We start from the raw sequence: 24,308 nt of genomic DNA, 5'->3' as shown, positions 1-24,308 counted from the left end.
TAGGGGATGGAATTTTTGCAGGAGGGTGGGTGGGAGGATATGTATTCTAGGTAGCTGTGGGAGTTGGTGGGCTTGAAATGGACATCAGTTTCTAGCTGGTTGCCTGGGATGGAGACTGAGAGGTCCAGGAAGGTGAGGGATGTGTTGGAGATGGCCCAGGTGAACTTGAGGTTGGGATAGAAGGTGTTGGTTAAGTGGATGAACTGTTCGAGTTCCTCTGGGGAGCAAGAGGCGGTGCCGATACAGACATCAATGTAACTGAGGAAGAGGTGGGGTTTGGGGCCTGTGTAGGTGTGGAAGAGGGACTGTTCCACGTAACCTACAAAGAGGCAGGCATAGCTGGGGCCCATGCGGGTGCCCATGGCCACCCACTTGGTCTGTAGGAAGTGGGAGGAATCGAAAGAGAAGTTGAGTGTGAGGACGGGTTCGGCTAGGCAGATGAGGGTGTCAGTGGAGGGGGACCGGTCGGGCCTGCCGGACAGGAAGAAGCGGACGGCCTTGAGGCCATCTGCATGAGGAATACAGGTGTATAGGGACTGGACGTCCATGGTGAAAATGAGGTGTTGGGGGCCAGGGAATTGGAAGTCCTGGAGGAGGTGGAGGGCGTGGGTGGTGTCACGGACGTAGGTAGGGAGTTCCTGGACCAAAGGGGAGAAAATGGAGTCCAGATAGGCAGAGATGAGTTCGGTGGGGCGGGAACAGGCTGAGACAATGGGTCAACCAGGGCAGGCCAGTTTGTGGATTTTGGGAAGGAGACAGAAACGGGCCGTGCGGGGTTGGGGAACAATGAGGTTGGAGGCTGTTGGTGGGAGGTCCCCTGAGGTGATGGGGTCATGGATGGTGTTGGAGATGATGGTTTGATGCTCGGGGGTGGGGTCATGATCAAGGGGGCAGTAGGAGGAGGTGTCGGAGAGTTGGGGTCTAGGCCCGAAACGTCAGCTTTTGTGCTCCTGAGATGCTGCTGGGCCTGCTGTGTTCATCCAGCCTCACATACTATTATGTCGGAGAGTTGGCGTTTGGCCTCGGCGATGTGGAGGTCAGTTCAGTCTGATTTCATTGACTGAGAGACAGAAGAGGGGGAACTGGAAATTTACAATGGTGTAAAACATGAATCAGCATTTTATTTGATTTGTTTGTCATAAATAGGAATATTAGTGTGAATAAGTTAGGCTGTGTGTAAAATGGCTGGAAGGTTGTCTGTTTTGTGTTACCCATCAAGATGATCAGAGGATTAGACAGGGTGGACAGTGAGAGTCTTTTTCCGAGGATGATGACTTCAGCTTGTACAAGGGGGCATAGCTACAAATTGAGGGGTGATAGATTTAAGACAGATGTCAGAGGCAGGTTCTTTACTCAGAGAGTGCTAAGGGCGTGGAATGGCCTGCCTGCCAATGGAGTTAACTCAGCCACATTAGGGGCATTTAAACAGTCCTTGGATAAGCATATGGATGATGATGGGATAGTGTAGGGGGATGGGCTTAGATTAGTTCACAGTTCAGCGCAACATTGAGGGCCGAAGGGCCTGTTCTGTGCTGTATTGTTCTATGTTCTAAGATGAATTTCAGCCACTGGATTCCAGATTCCAAAATTACAGATGTTCTAGAGTCAGATTTTCTGGCACATATGTCTAATAACAGTGTCAATGAGTTTGGCAAAATATTTTTAAACTCAGAGAACATACAGACAATTTGGGGTTAGATTCAGTGGAATGACAGCTACAGGAGATCTGATCTACCATTCAAAATGGTGTAAAAGCATTGACAGGAAGTAAAATAGATTGTGTATTTTAATTAATGACGTCAGGTAGAACAAACAGAAAAAGTGAGATTTTGCTACTTTCAGATGCAATGAATGATGGGTTCCAGAAGTAAAAGTGAAGAAGACCTTGCAGGTTCCTCAAGGCACTGTGTTCATGGTATGTGGACAAAGAAATATTCTGAGAAATAGTTAATAGCTCGAGACTAGCTTGAAGTTTGCCTGATCCTCATGTGAGGTGTCAGTGTAATTCTTAATGGAAGATTCCTCAATTTGATATTAACATTTCTGTTCTTTCTCTTAAGCTTCTCCTGAGAACTGGCAATCACAGCTAAACGGGGATGAAATTAGACAATGGACATTCTAAATGCATTGCTGGCCCTTTTCCACCCTGTGTATACAACATCAGATAAAATCAAGTACATTGGGCGAAGATTACAAAAACAGGCACAGAAATCACAGTTAGGCGTTAGCTTGGACTCGCTTGATCAGTCACAGGAAACTAGCAAATAGCTTGTGAGCAGGCAGGCATTAACTATGCTGCTGAGTAGGTGCACATGTCAGCACCACTTTAAAAACTTCTCTGCACTTCTTAACGGCCAGGGAAATTCTAGCTGCAGAACGTGCCACACGTCACTAGGGAGGACAACCTGAGCAGGAAGGAGAGTTTGGCCTCACAGGGAACACAGGCTGCGCCTATGCTTCTCTCACACAGCACTGGCGAGCTCAAATGCAGTTGTTGGATGGGGGAATCTCCGACATCCACGGGGAGCTGGCTAGATATGCTGTACAAAAGCAACGGGATGAAGTGGCCATTGTAATGAATGGCAGCAGCCAACCAGAAGGTCATCATTGTTGTGTCACGAGAACTTTAATGATCTCACATGAATGGTCAAGCTCAGTTATAACTGAGGCACTATTCTCTGAGATACTCCATTTATCGCATTCCCTTACTCACTTACTACAAACTCTATCAAACAGGGCCCTAGACTCACACAATAGGCTCAATCTGGCTCTTACACAATTAGCACTGCAGCAAGCCACATCAACAAATCCTTCAGCTTGCACATGATCAAGGGCCCATGAAGTCTATTCTTGCTCCATTGTCCCATGAAGTCTATTCTTGCTCCATTGTCCCATGAAGTCTATTCTTGCTCCATTATCCCATGAAGTCTATTCTTGCTCCATTGTCCCATGAAGTCTATTCTTGCTCCATTGTCCCATGAAGTCTATTCTTGCTCCATTGTCCCATGAAGTCTATTCTTGCTCCATTGTCTCATGTTCCTAACCCATGGTTCTCCCCACGTCATTAAAACAGTATCCAGCACAGGTCGTGTCTGTGCCTGGTACCAACATGTCACCGGCACCACCAAAATTCCAGATCATCTGACACTTGTGTCTAATAACAGTCATTCTTGGGCAAAATATTTCAAATTCAGTGAACATACAGATAATTTTTACTCAATCTACAATAACAAATAAAAATGTCAAGCAGTTTGGAATATACTGTAATGAATTATCTTCACAATTGAGCTAGTGAAGGGCTAATGCTTACAAAGCCAATTAGAATAAAACAGTGACTAAGTATGTGTTAATACCTAGTCATAAATAGAACCAAGTTAATTTAACCTGTTAACTTGTTCCAATTTTTTCTAAATATTTCTGTTTTGTTTCTGACACTCGTAGTTGATGCCAAAAATAATATCTTTGTAAATGCTTTAATATGATGGAGATGCTTTTATATAACATCAGCAGTGACTGTTGTTCTTCATTTTCTGCCAGAAAAACCCACATTTCCCACTTACAGCTTAGTGTTGACAACTGCTTCCAGATGGTCTATGGCAGAATTCCATAAAGATGATACACTCTCAAGGGGGCCGATAAATTCGTGGTGCACAGAAAGAACCCACAAGTGGAATGTAACTTGCACATTTAAAAACAGACACGTATATGTGGAGCTGTGTTGAAATAATAAGCTGTATGTTTACCAAACAGCAGTGTTTATATTAACTACGATGTGCAACTCATGCATAATTCATTATTCTCATGTGGAGCAATCTAGAATGAGAGTTTCATAGTTTTAGGAAAAGGGGTAGTGTATTTAAAACAGATGAGAAATTACTTCTCTCAGAGGACTGTGAATCTGTGGAATTCACTCCTCCACAGTGCTGGGACATTGTGTACATTTAAGGAGGTGTTAGACAGATTGTTAATGAAATAATGGGTTGAAGGGCTATGGAGAACGGGCAGGAATGTGGAGCAGAGGCTGGTAGGAAATCAGTCATAATCACAATACATAGAATCTCTACAGTGTGAAACCCTTTGGCCCAACGAGTCCACACCGAACCTTGGGTTATTTCACCCAGATCCATCCCCTTGTAGCCCACCTAATTTACACATCCCTGAACACTATGGGTAAGTTAGCATGTCCAATCCACCTAACATGCACATCTTTGGACAGTGGGAGGAAACCAGAGCACCCGGAGGAAACCTGCACAGACACGGGGAGAATGTGCAAACTCCACTCAGACAGTCACCCAAGGGTGGAATTGAGCCCGGGTCCCTGGTGATGTGAGGCAGTGCTAGCCACTGGGCCATCGTGTCGCCCAACAAATCACAGTATAACTTCTGCTCCTAGTTCTTATGTTCCTAGTTGAGAATTAAAAGCTTGAACTGAAAGTTGGTCTCAGATACAGTGACCACAAAATTAACACCATGGATGTTTAATGTCCTTTAGGGAAGGAAACTGTCGGCCGTACCTGGTCTGGCCTACATGTGACTCCAGGCTCATAGCAATGTGGTTGGCTTTTAACTCCAAGCAAGCCATTCAGTTCAAGGGACAATTAAGTATGGGTAACAATTTCTAGCCCACCAGCAGCATCTCACTGGGTCAAAATCCTGGAATTCCCTCCCTAAGGGACATTGCGGGTCAACCTACAGCACATGGACTGCAGCGATTCAAGAAGGTAGCTCCCCAGCACCTTCTCAAGGGGCAACCAGGGACAAACAATAAATGCTGGGCCCAGATAGCAACACCCACATCCCAGGAGTCAATAAAAAAAGAGTCTGAAAAAGCATCTTTCTTTTTTTGACTTAAGGTTGTTGGTCAGGGTTGATAGTGAAATATTAAATATCTTGGAAGTGTGTGGACTTAGAGTCATAGAGTGACGGAGTTGTACAACACAGAAACAGACCCTTTGATCCAACTCTTCCATGCCGACCAGATATCATAAACTAGTCTAGTCCCATTTGCCAGCATTTGGCCCCCATCCCTCTAAACCTTTCCTATTCATATATTTCTCTGTATAATTCACTTCCTGTGTGGTCACTGCTTTTGTTCTCGTCCTACATTGTGAACATTGTTGTTTGAGCTTTTTAGTTTACCTTTTGGGATCAGGATGGAACTGTGGCACTTTGTGGAAGTGATTTATTAGCTGACACCCTCCAAGAATGGGGTTCCACGAGAGACGGAATTACGGGTGGTCCTTCAATTTGCATTTCCCCAGGCAATTCCATACACTGTCCACGCTCTGCTGAATTATCAAAACCTCTATTTTGTAAACTGTGTCCAAGGCAACAATTCTGTTGCGATGGCTTATAAAATACTTCAGTTGTCAAAGCTAAGACAAGATGTGTATAAGGAACATAATACCCAGAACAGCTGGAATTACCTGATAGCAGTATTGGCAACAAGGTCTCCCAATAATGAGCCACTTGGAGGTCCCAGGTGACAGTGACACATGCTCAGCGTCAATAGCTGTCCATTCCCTTTCAGGCCATGGCACAGGCCTCTGGCACCTTCATCACAAAGTCTGAAAATAGTAAAATTGTTCTTAATTGATTATACAGTAAAAGTGAAACAACTGAATTCTCCACATATTTATCACCAAGATTTTAATTTTACTTGAATGCAGAAGTCGGAATTAAGTTGGTGGTAAGCGCGAGTATACTTTTACAACCAAGTTTTACATGAACACGTAGCCCACCCAGCCTGCTCCATCAATCAATGAGGTGTTCGCTGATCTGGTAATCCTGAAGGGGTGTGGAGGAGGTAAAATCACACCCTCAAACAGGGAGAGGGGGAAGGAGAGGGAGGGGTGTGGAGGGGGTAAAGTTACCCCTTGAAACAGGGAGAGGGGGGAAGGAAAGGGAGAGGCGTAGATGGGGTAAAGTCGCTCCTCAAACAGGGAGAGGGGGAAGGAGAGGGAGGGGTGTGTTCCTCCAGCTCTACACTGTGTCAACCCTTGAAACAGGGAGGCGGGGAAGGAGAGGGAGAGGTGAGGACAGGGTAAATTTACCCCTTGAAACAGGGAAAGAGGGGAAGGAGGGGGAGAGGTGTGGACGGGGTAAAGTTGCCCCTTGAAACAGGGAGAGGGGGGAAGGAGAGGGAGAGGCGTGGATGGGGTAAAGTAGCTCCTCAAACAGGGAGGGGGGAAGGAGGGAGAGGGCTGTGTTCCTCCAGCTCTACACTGTGTCAACATCCTGATAAACCTTTTCAGTACCCTCTCCAAAGCATCCATATCCTCTGGTAGTGTGGTGACCAGAATTGCACACAATATTCCAAGTGTGGCCTAACTAAAGTTCTACAAAACTGCAGCATAACTTGTCTACCCTTACACTCAGTGCCCCTTTCAATGAAGGCAAGCATGTCCTAGGCCTTTTTCTATAGCCTTATCTACCTGCACTGTCACCTTCAGTGATCTATGGACGCACACACCCAGATCCCTCTGCATATCAATGCTCCTAAGGGTTCTGCCATTCACTGTATACCCCCGATACGATGTGACTTCACCTTTTGAATCAGTCTGCCATGATGGTCCTTGTCAAAGGCTTTACTGAGCTCCATATAGACAGCATCAACTGCTTTTCCCTCATCAATCATCTTCGTTACATCCTCAAAAAACTCAATCAAGTTAGTGAGGTACAACTTCCCCCACACATCTATACGGTCTATCACTAATAAGTCCATTTGCTTCTAAATACATATAGATCTTGGCCCTGAGAATCTTTTCCAATAATTTCCCTGTCACTGACGTGAGGCTGACAGGCCTGTAATTTCCTGGATTATCCCTGCTACCCTACTTAAACAATGGGACAACACTGGCTATTCTCCAGTCCTATGGAACCTCATCTGTGGCCAAAGAAGATATACAGACATCGGTCAATGCTCCAGCAATTAGTTCTCTTGCCTCCCTTAATATTCTGGGATAAACAGGACCTGGGGACTTATCCACCTTAATAGTTTTTATGACACACAATACTGCTTCCTTTTTAATAGCAACTTGGCTTAGAAATTTTACACTCCCTTCCCTGAGATCATCCTCCACCAATTCCTTCTCTTTGGTGAATACTGACATGAAGTAGTCATGTGGGACCTCACCTACTTCTTCCACACAAAGGTTCCCACCTTTGTCCTTGTGTGGGCTAACCCTTTCCCTGGCTATCCTCTTGATTTTTATATATGTATATATAAAGCCTTGGGATTCTCCTCAATCCTGTTTGTTAATTACTTTCCATGGCCCTCTTTAGCCACTCTAATTCCTTATTTAAGTTCTTTCCTACTCTCCTTATATACTTCATTAGTTCCCATCTTCCTCGGCCCTGCGTATGCTTCCTTTTTCTTTTAGACCAAGATTATAATATCCCTGGTCATCACATAACTTGCCATACCTATCCTTCATTCTTGTAGGAATGTGCCACTCCTGAACTCTTATCAATAGCTGTTTGAAATACTCCCACATGTCCGACGTAGATTTACCCTTAAACAACTACTTCCAATCAAAATTCTCCAGTTTCTGCCTAATATTGTTGCAGTTCACTTTCCCCCGTTTAATACTTTCACCCTGGGACAATGCCTTCAAAGTAATGGTATTATGGTCACTATTCCCAAAATGCTCCCCCACTGAAACTTCACTCACCTAGCCAGGTCCATGCAACCATTCAGGGTTTTCAAATCTCTATGGGTCTAGTTGTCTATCCCTTATCTTTAACTTTGTTCTATAATATTTTTAGGACAGAAATTATTTAGGTATATCTCTGCAAAGATCTCTCCTGACTTAAGCTTATTACCATCTCTTCAAATTATTTTGTCCAATGACACCTTTTATCTCTTCAATCACTTTGTTACTGTAAATAGAGACAGAATTAGATGTTTCTGACCCTTGAGATATGAATGACTGAAATTCTCAATCCCATTTTAGCTTCTTACAAAACTCACGGTTCAGTGGAACTGGAAACTGTTTCACTCAACGTGTGCTAATCCCAAAGGATTTGGGAGGCATGGAAATATTACCTCAAATCATCACTCGAGCCTGAAATCTGCCTGACTGCTGGGCCAGAAAGGGAAAGGGATGCTGCCTCATTTGAGGATCCCCTGAGCCCAGAGATGCCTGTTGAGATAGTTCTCCGCCCAGGCTATCCCTCTCCACAATACCTGATGATCCCTGGCTCTGCCCACACCACCCAATCACACTGGCACCTGACACCTTCATCCCAGTCCCATCACTGAATTCTTGCTTGGGGAAAGTTGCAATCCCAGCAGTGACCACTGCTCCCAGTGGCACTGCTGGGATGAGAGAGTTGCAGGCCAACAGTTGCCAGAGGCTGGACTTCCTTGGAAATGATGGAAGAAGTTGACCACAAGTCAAATATCACCTGATAGTTGTTAAATGGCTGTGGGTCAAACTGGAGAGCGGTCATCTCTGACCTTTGCACTTGGAATAGCAGGGGGCTGGGGCTGAGGAGCAATAAAATTCAGCCCGTGATCTCTCGATAAAGTGACAACCATGTAGCAGTGAAATCATTCCAAGGATTGCAAATCTTTGGAAATGTCTACCTCAGAGATCCACAGCTGTTTAGTTGCCAGGTATATTTTGGACTAGGATCAGCATGTTTTGGACACTAAAGGAATCAGGTAAAGGTAGAGTTGCCATTGTCTTACCAGACCATTGGGCTAATCTGTTATTAAAGTCATCGAACCACACAGCACGGAAACAGACCGTTCAGTCCAACCAGTCCATTCCAAACATGTTCTCAAACTAAACTCGTCCCTCTTGTTTGCATTTGGCCAAATCCCTCCAAACCCTTCCTATCCATGTACCAATCCAAATTTCTTTTAAACACTGCAACTGTATCTGTATCCACCACTTCTGCTGGCAGTTCATTCTGTGTACGAACCATTCTCCGAGTAAAAACACTCCCAATCATGTCCTTTTTAAACCATTCTCCTCTCACCTTAAAAATATGGCCCCTAGTTTTGAATTCCCCTACCCTGGGGAAAAGACCTTTGCTATTCACCTTATCTATGCCCCCACGTGATTTTATAAGCATCTACACGGTCACCTCCCAACCTCCTACACTCCTGCGGAAAATGTCCCAGCCTATCTTTATAACTCAATCCCTCTAGTCCCAGCAACATCCTGGTAAATGGTTTCCGAACCCTCTCCAATTTAATAATATCCTTACTACAGCAGACCGTATAGAACTGTATACCTCCAGGAGAGGCTTCACCAAAATCCTGCACAATCTTAACATGACATCCCAACTCATTTACTCAAAGAAATGAAGGCAAATATTCTAAACATTTGCTTAACCACCCTGTCCACCTATGATGCAAATTTCATAGAATTATATACCTGAACCCCTAGGTCTTTCTGTTCTACGACAATATCCAGGGCCCCACCAGTAATTGTGTAAATCCCGCCTTTGTTTGTTTTACCAAAATGCAATATCTCATATTTACTCAAATTAAATTCCATCTGCCACTCCTCAACCCATTGACCCAATTGATCAAGATCTGAGACAACCTTCTTCACTCTCCACTACACCATCAACTTTGGCGTCATCTACAAAATTACTAACCAAGTCTCGTAAATTCTCATCCAAATCGTTGATAATAAACGACAAACAAAAGTGGACCCAGTACTGATTCCTGTGGAACACTATTGGTTAATGGTTTAACCAGAGGGTCACCAACTTCAGAGGAGGAGTAAGGCTGTCATGGTAACCTCAGCCAGCACAGGAACTGAGCCTAGGCTGTTGGTACTACTCTCTGCCACAAACCAGCCATCCAGCCAGCTGAGCTAACTCACCCCTAGATTGTATCAGTGATAATGGCAACTGCAGATGCTGGAGAATCCAAGATAATAAAATGTGAGGCTGGATGAACATAGCAGGCCCAGCAGCATCTCAGGAGCACAAAAGCTGACGTTTTGGGCCTAGACCCTTCATTAGAGAGGGGGATGGGGTGAGGGTTCTGGAATAAATAGGGAGAGAGGGGGAGGCAGACCGAAGATGGAGAGAAAAGAAGATAGGTGGAGAGGAGAGTATAGGTGGGGAGGTAGGGAGGGGATAAGTCAGTCCAGGGAAGACGGACAGGTCAAGGAGGTGGGATGAGGTTAGTAGGTAGGAGATGGAGGTGCAGCTTGGGGTGGGAGGAAGGGATGCTGAGAGGAAGAACAGTTTAGGGAAGCAGAGACAGGTTGGACTGGTTTTGGGATGCAGTGGGTGGAGGGGAAGAGCTGGGCTGGTTGTGTGGTGCAGTGGGGGGAGGGGACAAACTGGGCTGGTTTTGGAATGCGGTGGGGGAAGTGGAGATTTTGAAGCTGGTGAAGTCCACATTGAGACCATTGGGCTGCAGGGTTTCCAAGCAGAATATTGAGTTGCTGTTCCTGCAACCTTCGGGTGGCATCATTGTGGCACTGCAGGAGGCCCATGATGGACATGTCATCTAAAGAATGGGAGGGGGATTGGAAATGGTTTGCGACTGGGAGGTGCAGTTGTTTATTGTGAACCGAGCGGAGGAGTTCTGCAAAGCGGTCCCCAAGCCTCCGCTTGGTTTCCCCAATGTAGAGGAAGCCACACCGGGTACAATGGATGCAGTATACCACATTGGCAGATGTGCAGGTGAACTTCTGCTTAATGTGGAAAGTCATCTCGGGGCCTGGGATAGGGGTGAGGGAGGAGGTGTGGGGGCAAGTGTAGCATTTCCTGCGGTTGCAGGGGAAGGTCCATCCCCACCCTTGTCTGCTTTCCGGAGAGACCACTCTCTCAGTGACTCCCTTGTCCGCTCCACACTGCCCTCCAACCCCACCACACCCAGCACCTTCCCCTGCAACTGCAGGAAATGCTACACTTGCCCCCACAACTCCTCCCTCACCCCTATCCCAGGCCCCAAGATGACTTTCCATATTAAGCAGAGGTTCACCTGCACATCTGCCAATGTGGTATACTGCATCCATTGTACCCGGTGTGGCTTCCTCTACATTGGGGAAACCAAACGGAGGCTTGGGGACCGCTTTGCAGAACACCTCAGCTCAGATTGTAACAAACAACTGCACCTCCCAGTCGCAAACCATTTCCAATCCCCCTCCCATTCTTTAGATGGCATGTCCATCATGGGCCTCCTGCAGTGCCACAATGATGCCACCCGAAGGTTGCAGTAACAGCAACTCATATTCCGCTTGGGAACCCTGCAGCCCAATGGTATCAATGTGGACTTCACCAGCTTCAAAATCTCCCCTTCCCCCACCGCATCCCAAAACCAGCCCAGCTCTTCCCCTCCACCCACTGCATCCCAAAACCAGTCCAACCTGTCTCTGCTTCCCTAACCTGTCTCACCCATCCCTTCCTCCCACCCCAAGCCGCACCTCCATCTCCTACCTACTAACCTCATCCCACCTCCTTGACCTGTCCGTCTTCCCTGGACTGACCTATCCCCTCCCTACCTCCCCACCTATACTCTCCTCTCTACCTATCTTCTTTTCTCTCCATCTTCCGTCCGCCTCCCCCTTTCTCCCTATTTATTCCAGAATCCTCACCCCATCCCCCTCTCTGATGAAGGGTCTAGGCCCAAAACGTCAGTTTTTGTGCTCCTGAGATGCTGCTGGGCCTGCTGTGTTCATCCAGCCTCACATTTTATTATCACCCCCAGATTTGGAGGGAATTGACTAATACAGGAATAGGCCACAAGTGGAGTTTTATTCCCTTCGAGGGCTCTAGGTGTTGCTGCGAGACCAGCACTTATTGCCAATTCCGAATTGCCCTCAGGAGGGTGGCGGTGGACTTCTTTCTTAAATCATTCATGTGATGTGAGTTCCAGGATTTTGACCTCGTGACTGTCACTGTTTAACCAGAATGATCTACAGCTTGTATCTTAAAACCTAAAGCAAATCCTAACCAGCAGATCACATACTTACTCATTAAAATCCAGGACGATGCAGGTCAGTGCACTAACATTGACTGCTTTCCCAAGCCTTTCTATTGACCATGTATCTATCCCACAGTCCAACAGCTCAAGTTTGGAAAATGGATATGATGTTCGTCCACGGAGTTCAAGGACTATTGCCTAAACAGTTAGAACAAGCCGGAAAAAAATGTTAAAATATGAATGACTGTCTTTAAGTTATTTGAAACTAAGAAGCTAGTTGGTATTTTTATGATCACATACATAGTGTAGAGAAACACATGAAGGTTTCAGAATTCTCTTGTCATATCAAAGAGGGAGAGAAAGTTATTTTATTGAATTAAAAGATTGAATATATGGTTCAGGGCTCCCTTTAGTGTTAAAAAGAACAATAATTAGTGCAAGAATATGAGAGTGACAGAGACCAAAGGAATGTAGAATTCACTGAGCCTGGAACGCGCTCATGCTAGCTACAGTATCCAACACTTGCTATGCCCACAGGGCCATAGACCAACTAAACACAGGAAGGATGTTCCCAATGACTGGGAGAGTCCAGAACCCGAGGTCACAGTCTGAGGATTTGAAGCTGGCCATTTAGTTCTGAGAAAAGGGGAAATATCTTCACCCAGAGAGTGGGGAGCCTGGTGGAGTTCTCTGTAACAGAAAGAGGTTGAGGCCAAAATATTGACCGTTTTCATTAAAGAGATAGACATTGTTCCTAGGGGTAAAGAGATTAAATGGGAGAAAGTGGGAATACGGGACTGAGTTGGATGATCAGCCATGATCATATTGAATGGGGGAGCAGGGTCAAAGGGCTGAATGGCCTACTCCTGCTCCTACTTTTATGTTTCTGTGAAGCTGCTATGGGAGACAAAAACAGAAAAAATACACACACACACACACACACACACACACACACACACACACACACACACTCTCACACACACACACACACACACACACACACACACACACACACACACACACACACACACACACACAGACATTCACGGTCAAGCAGACACAATGATATACACGGACAACCATGCATACAGACAGACACACACATGCACACAGACACACACACACACGGGCGCACACACACACACGGGCGCGCACACACACAGGAAAATTCGTAGATAATATATTTATTATTTGCTAATCTATTTGCTTCTCTTTGATCGAGTAACTGACCCAGTCAATGTCCTGTTCTCTTTGGAACAAAAACAGAAGTTGCTGGAAAAGCTCAGCAGGTCTGGCAGCATCTGTGAAGAAAAAATCAGAGTTAACTTTTTGGGTCTGGTGACCCTTCCTCAGAATTTCCTGTTCTCTTTGAAACCAATTGCAGCTTTTTTTCTCACCTTCTATGCAATTAAGAATCTACCTACTTTTTAACATAAAGAAGTGGACTTACTTCTAAAATCATTTTGTAGTATGATCATTCACAATGATTTACAGGTTCCTGTACTGAACAGATTCCTTGTGAATCCAGTTATCGTAGAATGTAAAGAGAGTGAATACAATCTGATACCTACAACAAGGAAAATCAGAAGTACGGACCCAGAAAAGGATATACTTTTCAACACCATTTTTGATTGGGCATCCCTGTAGCATCAAAATAGCCTCTGACTGGTCCACTGGAGAACCTGGGGACTTTGCAGATAAAGTATGGAAGCAATCATGTAGACACGAGTTATATCGGTTAATTGTATGAAGGGAGCAAAAGCAAGGCTGCTATGTTTCCTGATGACACTAACATAGGGAGGAAATTAAGTTGTGAAGAGGACATAAGGAACCACCAAAATAATAATGGTAAGTGTGTGAATAAGAACTGGCAAATGGAGTCTGATGTTGGAAAATGTGAAATCGTCCACTTCGGTATGAGTAACCAAAAAGCAGCGTATTATCTAAAAGGTGAGAGGTTACAGAGCTCTGAAATGCAGAGAGATCTGGGGTTCCTACCACACAGATCACAGAGAGTCAGTGCAGGTACAGCTAGTAATCGGGAAGGAATGTTATCACTTGTTGTGATTGAACACAATATATTGAATATAAAACTCAGGAGGCTTCCTTTGTACAGAACACTGGCGAGACCTTATCTGGAGAAATGTGCCCAGTGATGACCACTTCATTTGAGGAAGAATGTAAAAGTGTTGGAGGCAGTTAGCAGTGGCTTTACTAAACCCATTGCAATGAGAAAGAATCATGTGAGATCAACTCTTCCAACCATTTCTGTCCTTTCTCTTGGTAAGCTTGACAGTTATTCCTTTTGTCAAAGTCTTTGTTCTTACATTTTCCCCTCCCAAGGAATGCAGTCCCATTTTCACTTCCAGTTTCCTCAAGTAATTGTACAGACTAATCATCCTGAAACTTGTCTTTTATTTTAACCACGGCCAACAATGTACTATGTATTTTTGTTTTGCAGCTCTGCTTATTTGATGGAAATTTGATTATCATGTCAATTATGAAAAGATAACATTTGAGACACACATGTATCTTTTCCAGCAAGAAAGAATCTTACTACTCAACCACATTACTATCACTGATCCCTCACTATCGTAATCCTCGGGGTGAACATTGAACAGAGATTGAACCAGGTTAGCTACATAAATACTGTGAGTATAAGGTCAGTTCTGGGGTTGCAACAAATAACTCATCTCTTGAATCCTCAAAGCCTACCCATCATCTACATGGCAAAAATCAGAAATTCTCTCCTCACACTTGGATGAGTAAAGCTCCAACAATATTTCAGCTCAAAATCCAAAACACAAAACAGCCTGTTTATCTGACCTTGAATATTCACTGCCTCCACCCCATAGCCATCATCTACAGGAAACATTGCACTAACACACTAACGCTCCTTTGACCACTTTTCAAGCCTGCAACCACCAGCACCAGTGGAGAGACAATTCAGAGGCAATGGTCTCGTGCTATTATCACTACACCGTTAATCCAGGGACCCCGCCATCATTTTGGGGATCCAGGTTCAAATCCTTGTCAATTGTCAGAAAAACCCATCTGGTTCACTAATGCCCTTTAGGGAAGGAAACCTCCACTCTCACCTAGTCTGGCCTACATGTGACTCCAGACCCACAGCAATGTGGTTGACGCTTAACTAACCTCTGAGAAATTAGGGATGGGTAATAAATGCTGGCCTGATTAGTGATCATGTTATCCTATGAATGAATAAAAAAAAAGGGCATTAGATGCATGGGAACACTCCCACCTCCAAAGCTTCCTCCTAGACACACACTATTCCCATGCTGGAAGTGTATCACCAAACCCTTCATTGCTTTGGGGCAGAACCTTGGAAATCCCTCCCCACTACCAGGCTCATTGCAACAACACTGTGGTGTACTTACACCATACAGACTGTGGTAATTGAAGAAGAAGCTTCTCCACTGCTTTCTCAATAACAGTTATGGGCAGCATATGTGAGCATTGAGAATGATGCTTCTATTTCATGAACAAATAAAGGAAAAGCTTAACACGTGGGGACTTCAGATTAGCAAGCTCATTGCAAAATGTTACCACGGAAGCTGGGATTTCCGCCCAACACACAGAATAAGAAGGAATTCTGGATCATCTGGTAATCATTATTTCCACTGCCTAGAGGTAGGAAGTGTAGGGAAGAATAATTGGATTTTTAATTCTATGCGGAGATTATTGAATCTAAAAGTTTAAAAAGTTTAAAATTCACAAGTAAGTACTAAGATCCCACAGACCCAGTCAAAATGATGACACTATGACACCCACACATGTCATTTTAATTTGTGCCGTTCTTATTCGTCTCCCCAAGTTCAATGGCTTTGCCATAAAAATAATTTATATTCTACCATGAAGCAATAGCAGTGGAACTGTGAAAGTAGCTCTACTTCTGGGTGATTGATTACTGCTGTAATCACAATGAACGGATGCTGTAGCCTCAAATAATGCTGATCTTGCTAACATTGATCTCGCCTAGCGCACACCCTGTGCAACGTAACCTGTATACCTCTCTCTAAGTCTTGTTGATCTGTACATCCTTGCTTCCTATGATCTGCCAGTACCGCTCATAAACAAAGCTTTGCACTGTACTTTGGTACATGTGACAATAAAATCAATCATTCATTCTCCAAGGACAGGATTTGGTCGTCTTACACATGTTAACATTTAACAATGCAATATAATCTGAAAAGGTAGTACACCTTGTTATCTCTAATATAATCTGAAATACAGCTTAATAAGATCCTTTCTTGAAACCATGTGTTCCATTTAGTCTTGAGGTGCATTCAAAATTACTTACTAAATTTGCTATATCCTCATTGTTCACAGCAATGTGCCAGACACACAATTCTTTCCCATACATGTAACGTTCATCTCGGATTGTCATTAGCAATGGCTGCAAAGTGACTGATGGCAAATCAACTGCAGTTGTCTCAGGACGTGCAAGTATAAACTGTAAAGCAACCAGAAAACTTTGTTAAAATAACTTTGACGAACACTTAATCCAAATACTGTTTACATTACTATAGAGCCCAAAACTCAAACTTAATAATCTATAAGGGCATTACTGAAAGTGGCAGAACAGGTTCAGAGCATGGTCGGTAAAAAATACAGCCTCCTGGGTCACATAATCTACTTCTATCTTCTTGCCACTCAAACATCCACTCCCTCCACCACCAATGCTCAGTAGCAGCAGTGTGTACATTTCTGAAGAAGGGCCTAAGCTGAAACACCAGCCTTCCTGTTCCCCTGATGCTGCTCGACCTGCTGTGTTCATCCAGCTCGACATCTTGTTATCTCTGTACTATCTACAACCTGCACTGAAGAAATCCACCAAAGATCCTCGGACAGCACCTTCCAAACCCACAACCACTTGTATCTAGAAGGACAAGGGCAGCAAATACATGAGGACCTCCACCTCGAAGTTCCCCTCCAAGTCACTCACCATCCTGACTTGAAAATATATTGTCGTTCCTTCACTGTTGCTAGATCAAAATCCTGGAATTCCCTCCCTAATGGCATTGTGGGTCACTCTACTGTAGGAGAACTGCAGCGGTTCAAGAAGGCAGCTCACTCCCACCTTCTCAAGGGGCAACCAGGGATCGGCAAGAAATGCTGGGCCCAGCCAGCAATGCCCACATCCCAGAAATAAACTAAAAAAAAATTAAACTTTTTCTTAAAGCTATTCTTGAATTCCTTGGAAGTCATTTGTTTCTGAGTCTATGTGTTTTCCTGTGCAAATAAAACTTTACACATCCTTCTGAGGATTTGAATTGTGATGATACCGTGACCACTTTTTACATTTTTTTTAACTCAATGTCCTTAGGAAAAATTAAAAATTACCCACTTTATGGTTTTGCACTATTTTTTGCAAATAGTCCATTTTGTTCATTATCTTGATAATCCACTTTTGTGACCCATATCAGACTTGATTTCAAACATCTTTAAAACATTATTCAGAAGAAAGATATTGTTATTGAGTTAATATTTTCCACATTTTGACTGATCACAGCAGACAGCCTCCTCCACATTGCTTAAAGGTGTTTAATATTGGAGCCTTGACATTTCTCAGATAAAAGAAACAGGAACACATGAAGAAGCCTGAAGAAAATGCAGATCCTAATTTTGGGGATGGTACAAAACTGGTGACAGCACCTTTAAAGCAACCCCTTTTCAATGCTCAACGATTTTTACTGACAATGACTTTCACAATTACACAAAATGCAATCCATCCCCAATCAGTGCACAGCCTATTTCCATAGTTTTATACAGAGTCCTGAACTACCTGTTGCCTGCCACTTCAATGTGCCACCTTGCTCCCTGCCAACATCTCTGTCTCCAGCTTGCTACAGTGTTCCAGTGAAACCCAACGCAAGCTGGAGGAACAACACCTCATTTTCTGTTTGGGGACCCTCCAGCCCTCTGGACTTAATATTGAGTTCAATAATTTTAGGGCCTAAATTCCTCCATGTCCCAGCCTCCCCACCCCACACACCAGGCCTTGTTACCACACAGCCTGCCACTAAAATCATGAGGGGTATAGATAGGGTGGGTAGCAAGAAGCTTTTTCCCAGAGTGGGGGACTCAATTACTAGGGGTCATGAGTTCAAAGTGAGAGGAGGAAAGTTTAAGGGAGATATGTGTGGAAAGTTCTTTACACAGAGGGTGGTGGGTGCCTGGAACACGTTGCCAGCGGAGGTGGTAGACACAGACACGTTAGCGTCTTTTGAGATATATTTGGACAGGTACATGGATGGGCAGGAGTAAATGGACACAGACCGTTAGAAAATAGATGACAGGTTTAGACAGAAGATCTCGATCAGCGCAGGCTTGGCGGGCCGAAGGGCCTGTTCCTGTGCTGTAGGTTTCTTTGTTCTTTGTACACACCCCCTGTTGTTAGTCACTAACAGTCCCCATTAACAGCTACTCACCCTCCCAGCCTGATCGTCAGCAACTCCTTTATTTGCCCAACTGCCTTTCTCTCTCTTTGGGCTCTATCCTATCATTTACTCCCTACCCCACCCACCTCCCTAGTTTCTGTATATAAACTGATGTTTTCCCAGCCACCATCAGTTCTGAGGAAGGGTCACTGGACCCAAAACGTTAGCACTGTTTCTCCTCCACAGATGCTGCCAGACCTGCTGAGCTTTTCCAGCAACTTTGTTTTTGTTCCTGATTTACAGCATCTGCAGTTCTTTTGGGTTTTTTTTCTCCTTTGAGGATAGTTCTTAAAGCTACTATCTTGGAGTTTAACATACTAGCTATCTTTAGTCAAGGATAATGGGAACTGCAGATGCTGCAGAATCCAAGATAACAAAGTGTGAAGCTGGATGAACACAGCAGGCCAAGCAGCATCTCAGGAGCACAAAAGCTGACGTTTCGGGCCTACACCCCCTCTCTGATGAAGGGTCTAGGCCTGAAACGTCAGCTTTTGTGCTCCTGAGATGCTGCTTGGCCTGCTGTGTTCATCCAGCTTCACACTTTGTTATCTTGAGTGAAGCTCCTTTATACAGTTCAAAGCTCAAAGTTAATGTGTTTTTTTGTGAGAAATTAAAGGCAGCATAAAACAAATAAGTCAGTTTTGCTGAGTTCATTTGAAATTTTTGCTCCCATCTGCTGTTTCTCTGTAAAGTTAGAATTCATGTACTTCCTTTGCCTGTTTGCAAAGGTCTGGTATTTCAAGTGTCTTTACCTGGGCTTGTTTCCCTCCAACTTGATTACAGCTTGCAGCGATATAATCAGGGGACTTGTGCAAGCTGTGATTTTATAGTCTCTTGTGATCAGTTGGAGGCTAGCTGAGTTTTCTTTAGAAGAATAAGAACCTCATAACTCCTTTGTTTATGACATGTGATTGGGCAGCACTTGCAGAATAATTCCGCAAGTGTCAATAGCTACACAAATAACAAATTCAAGAACTTAAATTATTGAACTTCTAATATGGCCCACTCATGCTTGGTGAAGGGAACATGTAAAAATATACAAGGGCTTGTTCTCCATGACCAAAATATTGCACATTTCTTAAATTGCCCGGGACATTGGAGAGTCTATAGTTCCCAATGCCTTTTCCATAGCAATGCCTCAAATATTCAGAATCAATTTTACCAAGACCTTTTCCTCCAGTAACTTAAGTGGTTGTGATCATTTGAAATTTGACATTCTTGCATGTGTCCTGATCAATGCGAGACCAAAAGGCAGGGCAATGTACCTCTCATTTCAACGAAATTCATATTGTAATTGTTTCATACTCAAAACTAGCACATGAAATTTTTTTTTATTTTTCTGTGATCAAGAGGATTTTTAATGTAAGATTTTTCCATTTTTTTTGTGTAACATGTTCTGAGCATCTGTTCTACCATCTGTTTTGCATTTTATTTCTGATTTGGTGAATAAATGTATGTTTTGTTCCCAGAGATACTGAGCTTTCACAATTTTGGGCACAGCAAGCATAGTTTGCACACACCAAATCTCCCCCCATGCTTTCAAAGGATAACCTGTTGGCAAAGAATTATTTTCATGAATTCACACCCGCGGGACGCTAATAACATACAGAAGCAGAGTATAAATCCTCTGCAGCCTGTCCCATTGTTCAATTCAACCATGGCTACCTTCACCTATCCACCCAGTCTCTGCAGCATTTTATACCCTTGCAGTTATCCACTGATCTCGATGGAGAAATGTTGAACTGATCTCGCCTCAACAGAGTTTTTTGGTTGTTGGATGAAAGGGAAGAAAGCTACAAGTGTTTCAGAAGGATTAAAAGATAAATAACAGAATACAAGCACACCTGACCAATGGCTTCCATTGGCAACAGTAAGGGACAATGCCCTGAGGGTATTCTCGGAGACATCTGGAAGATGGTGATGATCAGTATTCCCTATTGATTTCCTTCCTGCTAAATGCTGCCATGGTGTCAAGTCATGTTTTGGTCATTAGATGCCAAAATTAAAGATCTTGTGTGCTTCAATTGATTGTCTTTGTGTTCAGAATTTCCTTGCTTTGTCATCATAGGTATGATCAGCAACAAAACATTGGGATCGTTTCTGCACACCCTGCAGTTAATGCAGTAGTTGAAACAAAAGGCAGTTTGGTGAGAAACAATGCTTCCAGGTGGTGTTGGGATAAACAGATAAACAGATAAAATGATCAGTGTGAATGCTTCAAAACCGATTTCCACCCAGATTTGGTGAGAACGACAGCACTGCCAGGAGTGGGGAGTAGGGGTTGGAACATGTTGGTTACCTTTGTGAGCATATGTTCGTTTTCAATGCATTTCTGCAGACTCTGAATCAGCATTGAGCTGACAGCGCTGGAGGTCTGAGCACAGTGCCATCTGTAACTTTTCAAAAACTTTTCAATTATGATGGAAATATTTGGTTTCTTTCCATTCTTTTTCTTCTTCATTTTCTTCATTCTCCTTGTTCTTCTTTAATCTTTACTGGAAAGAACCACAAGGAAACAATGTAATACGATAAGATAAAGGAGCAGAATTAAGCCATTCCATCCAACATTACAGCTTGGTTCAATGGTCTAACTCCAAAAGTGTTCCTACACATCGTTACTAAGCCAAACACGCTTTCAATACTGCAGTTAACAATCTGTAATCTTCCTCGCCCACCAGCTCCTATTTAATTAGAGAACCTCATCCTCAATGATGGGGGCTCTATCACCAGGGCCACTCAGCTCCTGACCTCATTCCAGCCTTGGTTCAAACATGGACAAGAGCTGAATTCCAGAGGGTGTGGGGAGATTGACAGCCCTTGATATCAAGGCTGCATTTGACCAAATGTGGCATCAAGGAGCTCTAGCAAAACTGGAATCAGTGGAGATCACAGAGAGAGGTCTCTGCTGGTTGGAGTCACACCTCGCACATAGGAAGATGGCTGTGGTCGTTGGAGCTCAGTCATTTCGGCTCCAGGACATCTCTGCAGGAATTCCTCAGGGTTGTGTCCCAGGCCCAACCACCTTCAGTCACTTTATCAATGACCGTCCCTCCATCACAAGGTCGGAAGTGGGGATGTTTGCTGATGATTGCACAATGTTCAGCGACCTTTAATATCTCCTCACTCTTCTCACTCACCCACCTGCAAAAATTGCTATCCCATTCTCACAATTCCTCTGCCTCTACTGCATCTGCTCCCAGGATGAGGTATTCTACTCCAGGACATCCCAGATATTCTCCTACTTTAGGGACCACAGTTTCCCCTCCTCTGTAATTAAACCCCCATTACCCATGCTTCTGCCCTGAAACCCTCTTTCCCCGACAGCAATAAGGATAAAGTCCCCTTTGTCCTCACATACTACCCCACCAACCTCCGAATACAATGCACCATCCTCCAGCATTTCCATCACCTATTGTCAGAGCCTGCCCACTCCTGTCCGATTTCTGCAGGGAATGTTCACTCCACGAATCCATCGTCAACTCCACACTTTCCACTGACCCCTCCACCCAGTAACTTTCCCTGCAATCACAGGAGATGCTACACCTTCCTGCCTCTACACCTCCCCTCTCACCTTCATCCCAGGTACCAAACAATCCTTCCAAATCCAACAGAGATTCATCTGCACTTCATCCGAACTGATCTATTGTATCCGCTGCTTCCAAAGTCGGGACCGGTGCATGGAGCACCTACCCTCTGCACACGCCAACCAACCTGACCTTCCGTTTACCACCCACGTTAACTCCCCCTCCCACTCCCCTGGTGACATGTCCATCCTTGGCCTCCTCCACTGTCAGAGTGAGGTCAAACGTAAACTGGAGGAAGAACACCTGATATTTCACCTTGGGAGCTTACAGCCCAATGGCCTGAATGTTTACTTCACTAGCTTCAAACCCCTCCACCCCTAACCTGTCCATCTTCCAACTCACCTATCTGCTCTACCCTTCCCATTGACCAATCACAATAACCCCCTACCGTCATCCACCTATCTCCATCCGATCTCCCCTCCCTCCAGCCCCACCCCTCCAATTTATTACTGGGCTCCTCTCCCCCTTCCCAGTCCTGACGTATGGTTTTGGTCCGAAACGTTGTCTTTCCTGCTCCTCAGGTGCTGTCTGACCAAATGTGCTTTTCCAACTTCTCCTTTATTGACTATAGCTTCCAGCATCTTCAGTCCTTACTGTGTCCTCAGATACTGAAGCAGTCCATGTTCAAATGCAGCAAGATCTGGACAATATCCAGGCTTGGGCTCACAAGAGGCAAATAATATGTGCCACACAAATGCCAGGCAATGACTATCTCTAATAAGAGACAGTCCAGCCAGTGCTCCATGACATTCAATGGCATTATCATCACTAAATCCTCCATTATCAACATCCTGGGTGGCTAAACAGTAGGTCAGGGGCTAGGAATTCCACAGCAAGTAACTCACCTCCTGACTCCCGAAAGCCTGTCCACCATCTACAAGGCACAAGTCAGGAGTGTGATGGAATTCTCCCCGCTTGTCTGGATGGGAGCAGCTCCAACAACATTGAAGAAGCTTGACACCATCCAGGACAAAGCAGCTGCTTGATTGGCACCACATTCTCCACCCTCCAGCATCCACTCCCTCCAGCGCCAACGCTTGGCAGCACCAGTGTGCATTATGGACGGGATGCACTGCACAAATTCACCAAAGATCCTCATACAGCACCTTCCAGAGCTCACAACCTCTGGTACCCACCAGGTCAATGATATCAGACGCACGGGAGCCCCGGCAGCAGCAAGCTGCCCACCTAAAGCACCTCGCCAGCCACAGCCATTTCTACTGACACATAGGAGTGTTTTAACTCACTCTGGTTACTATAGTTACGGCAGTGGTCAATGAAAGTCCATGGGGCGAAACAAACTGCTAATACCTGTTTCGTTTTGTATTTTTCCCACAACGCCTCCGTTTTGCAAAGCCCAGCTGCCTGTGGATGGGATTGAAGAGGATTGTTGAGGTTAGGGTTTGTGTTTCACAACCAGTTGCGATGGGAACAGAAACTATCCAGTGGGGCGGAGACAGCGCTGCCCGGCGTTTGTTGATGTCTCGGCTTTTTCAATAGAAAGGCCGGATTTAAATATAAATTTGCTGGTTTTCTCCCCTGACAGCAGGCAACTCCCGATGTTGGTCAGCGTGCAACTTCGATTTGAGATTCAACTTAACCCATTGACCGTCATCTCCTTTCCCAGAGACAGCCAGCAAACCCAGCCTCAACACACGTTACACCAATGAACTCTCTCTCATTACAGTTTGTAATCCTCTCTCCATTCCTCACTTTATTTTTCTCTTTCCTTCTCAGTTTGAATTACTCTCTCTATCTCTTTCACTCTGTGTTTCTCCCTCAGTCTATTTCTGTCTCACCTTGCTGTTCTCCCTCCTTCACTTTGGATTTATCCCTTCCTCTTCCATGAGTGTCCCTCTCCCACAGGCTGCTGGAGTCCCGTTGATCTGAGGATGTTCTGGCCAACTATCCCCCCCACCCCCGCCTCACAGTGGTCATTCCTAGAGCAAGCGGCAGGAGGCGGCAGTGTCCGGAAAGTGGGGCTCGGTCCATGCGTAAACCTCAGGCTAATCCGAGAACGGGGGCTCTCTCATATAACACCGAGGTTAAGGGGGAGTCAGGCCGGATGACTGTACCCCCGCTGATACACACAGTTACACGTTGCTGAATAATGTGCCATGCTTTTTACAGAACTAGCCGATCTGCTGTGAAATAAAAAGAAATAAGCATACCGATGATGGTGGAAATCTGAAATAAAAACAAATTGCTGGAGAAATTCTAGATCTGGCAGCATTTCTGGAGGGAGAGAGCAAAACAGGGTCCGTATTTGCGCAGTCCGATGTGACTCTTCTTCTGAACTTTATTCACAGATGCTACCGGAGCTGCTGAGTTTCTCCAGCACTTACTGTTTTTGCTGCGAAA

General features: G+C 44.7%; 1 protein-coding gene across 7 annotated transcripts in view; it reads right to left on the bottom strand.

The window, feature by feature from the left end:
• The window catches only part of LOC125457920 (uncharacterized), a 62,133-nt gene extending 38,289 nt beyond the window's left edge, over nucleotides 1-23,844 (bottom strand). For 4 of the 7 annotated variants that reach the window (XM_059650917.1, XM_048542713.2, XM_059650921.1 and 1 more), the window contains exons 1-5: nucleotides 23,259-23,366; nucleotides 20,663-20,858; nucleotides 16,224-16,376; nucleotides 11,952-12,100; nucleotides 5,427-5,567 (exon numbers count right to left, since the gene is read on the bottom strand). In XM_059650917.1, the coding sequence (XP_059506900.1) occupies nucleotides 5,427-5,567; nucleotides 11,952-12,100; nucleotides 16,224-16,376; nucleotides 20,663-20,833 (614 nt within the window). In that variant the 5' untranslated portion in view covers nucleotides 20,834-20,858; nucleotides 23,259-23,366. Of the gene's footprint in view, nucleotides 1-5,426; nucleotides 5,568-11,951; nucleotides 12,101-16,223; nucleotides 16,377-20,662; nucleotides 20,859-22,792; nucleotides 22,903-23,258; nucleotides 23,367-23,746 lie in introns of those variants that run through there. The other 3 variants (XM_059650919.1, XM_059650920.1, XM_059650918.1) reach the window with 3 other exon arrangements.
• Between the last annotated feature and the right edge of the window lie 464 nt (nucleotides 23,845-24,308).

Source organism: Stegostoma tigrinum, chromosome 14, assembly GCF_030684315.1.
Source record: "Stegostoma tigrinum isolate sSteTig4 chromosome 14, sSteTig4.hap1, whole genome shotgun sequence".
In the NCBI taxonomy this organism is placed as follows: domain Eukaryota; kingdom Metazoa; phylum Chordata; class Chondrichthyes; order Orectolobiformes; family Stegostomatidae; genus Stegostoma; species Stegostoma tigrinum.
Note: the sequence above shows the minus strand (reverse complement) of the source record. Positions and strands in the feature narration are given on the sequence as shown.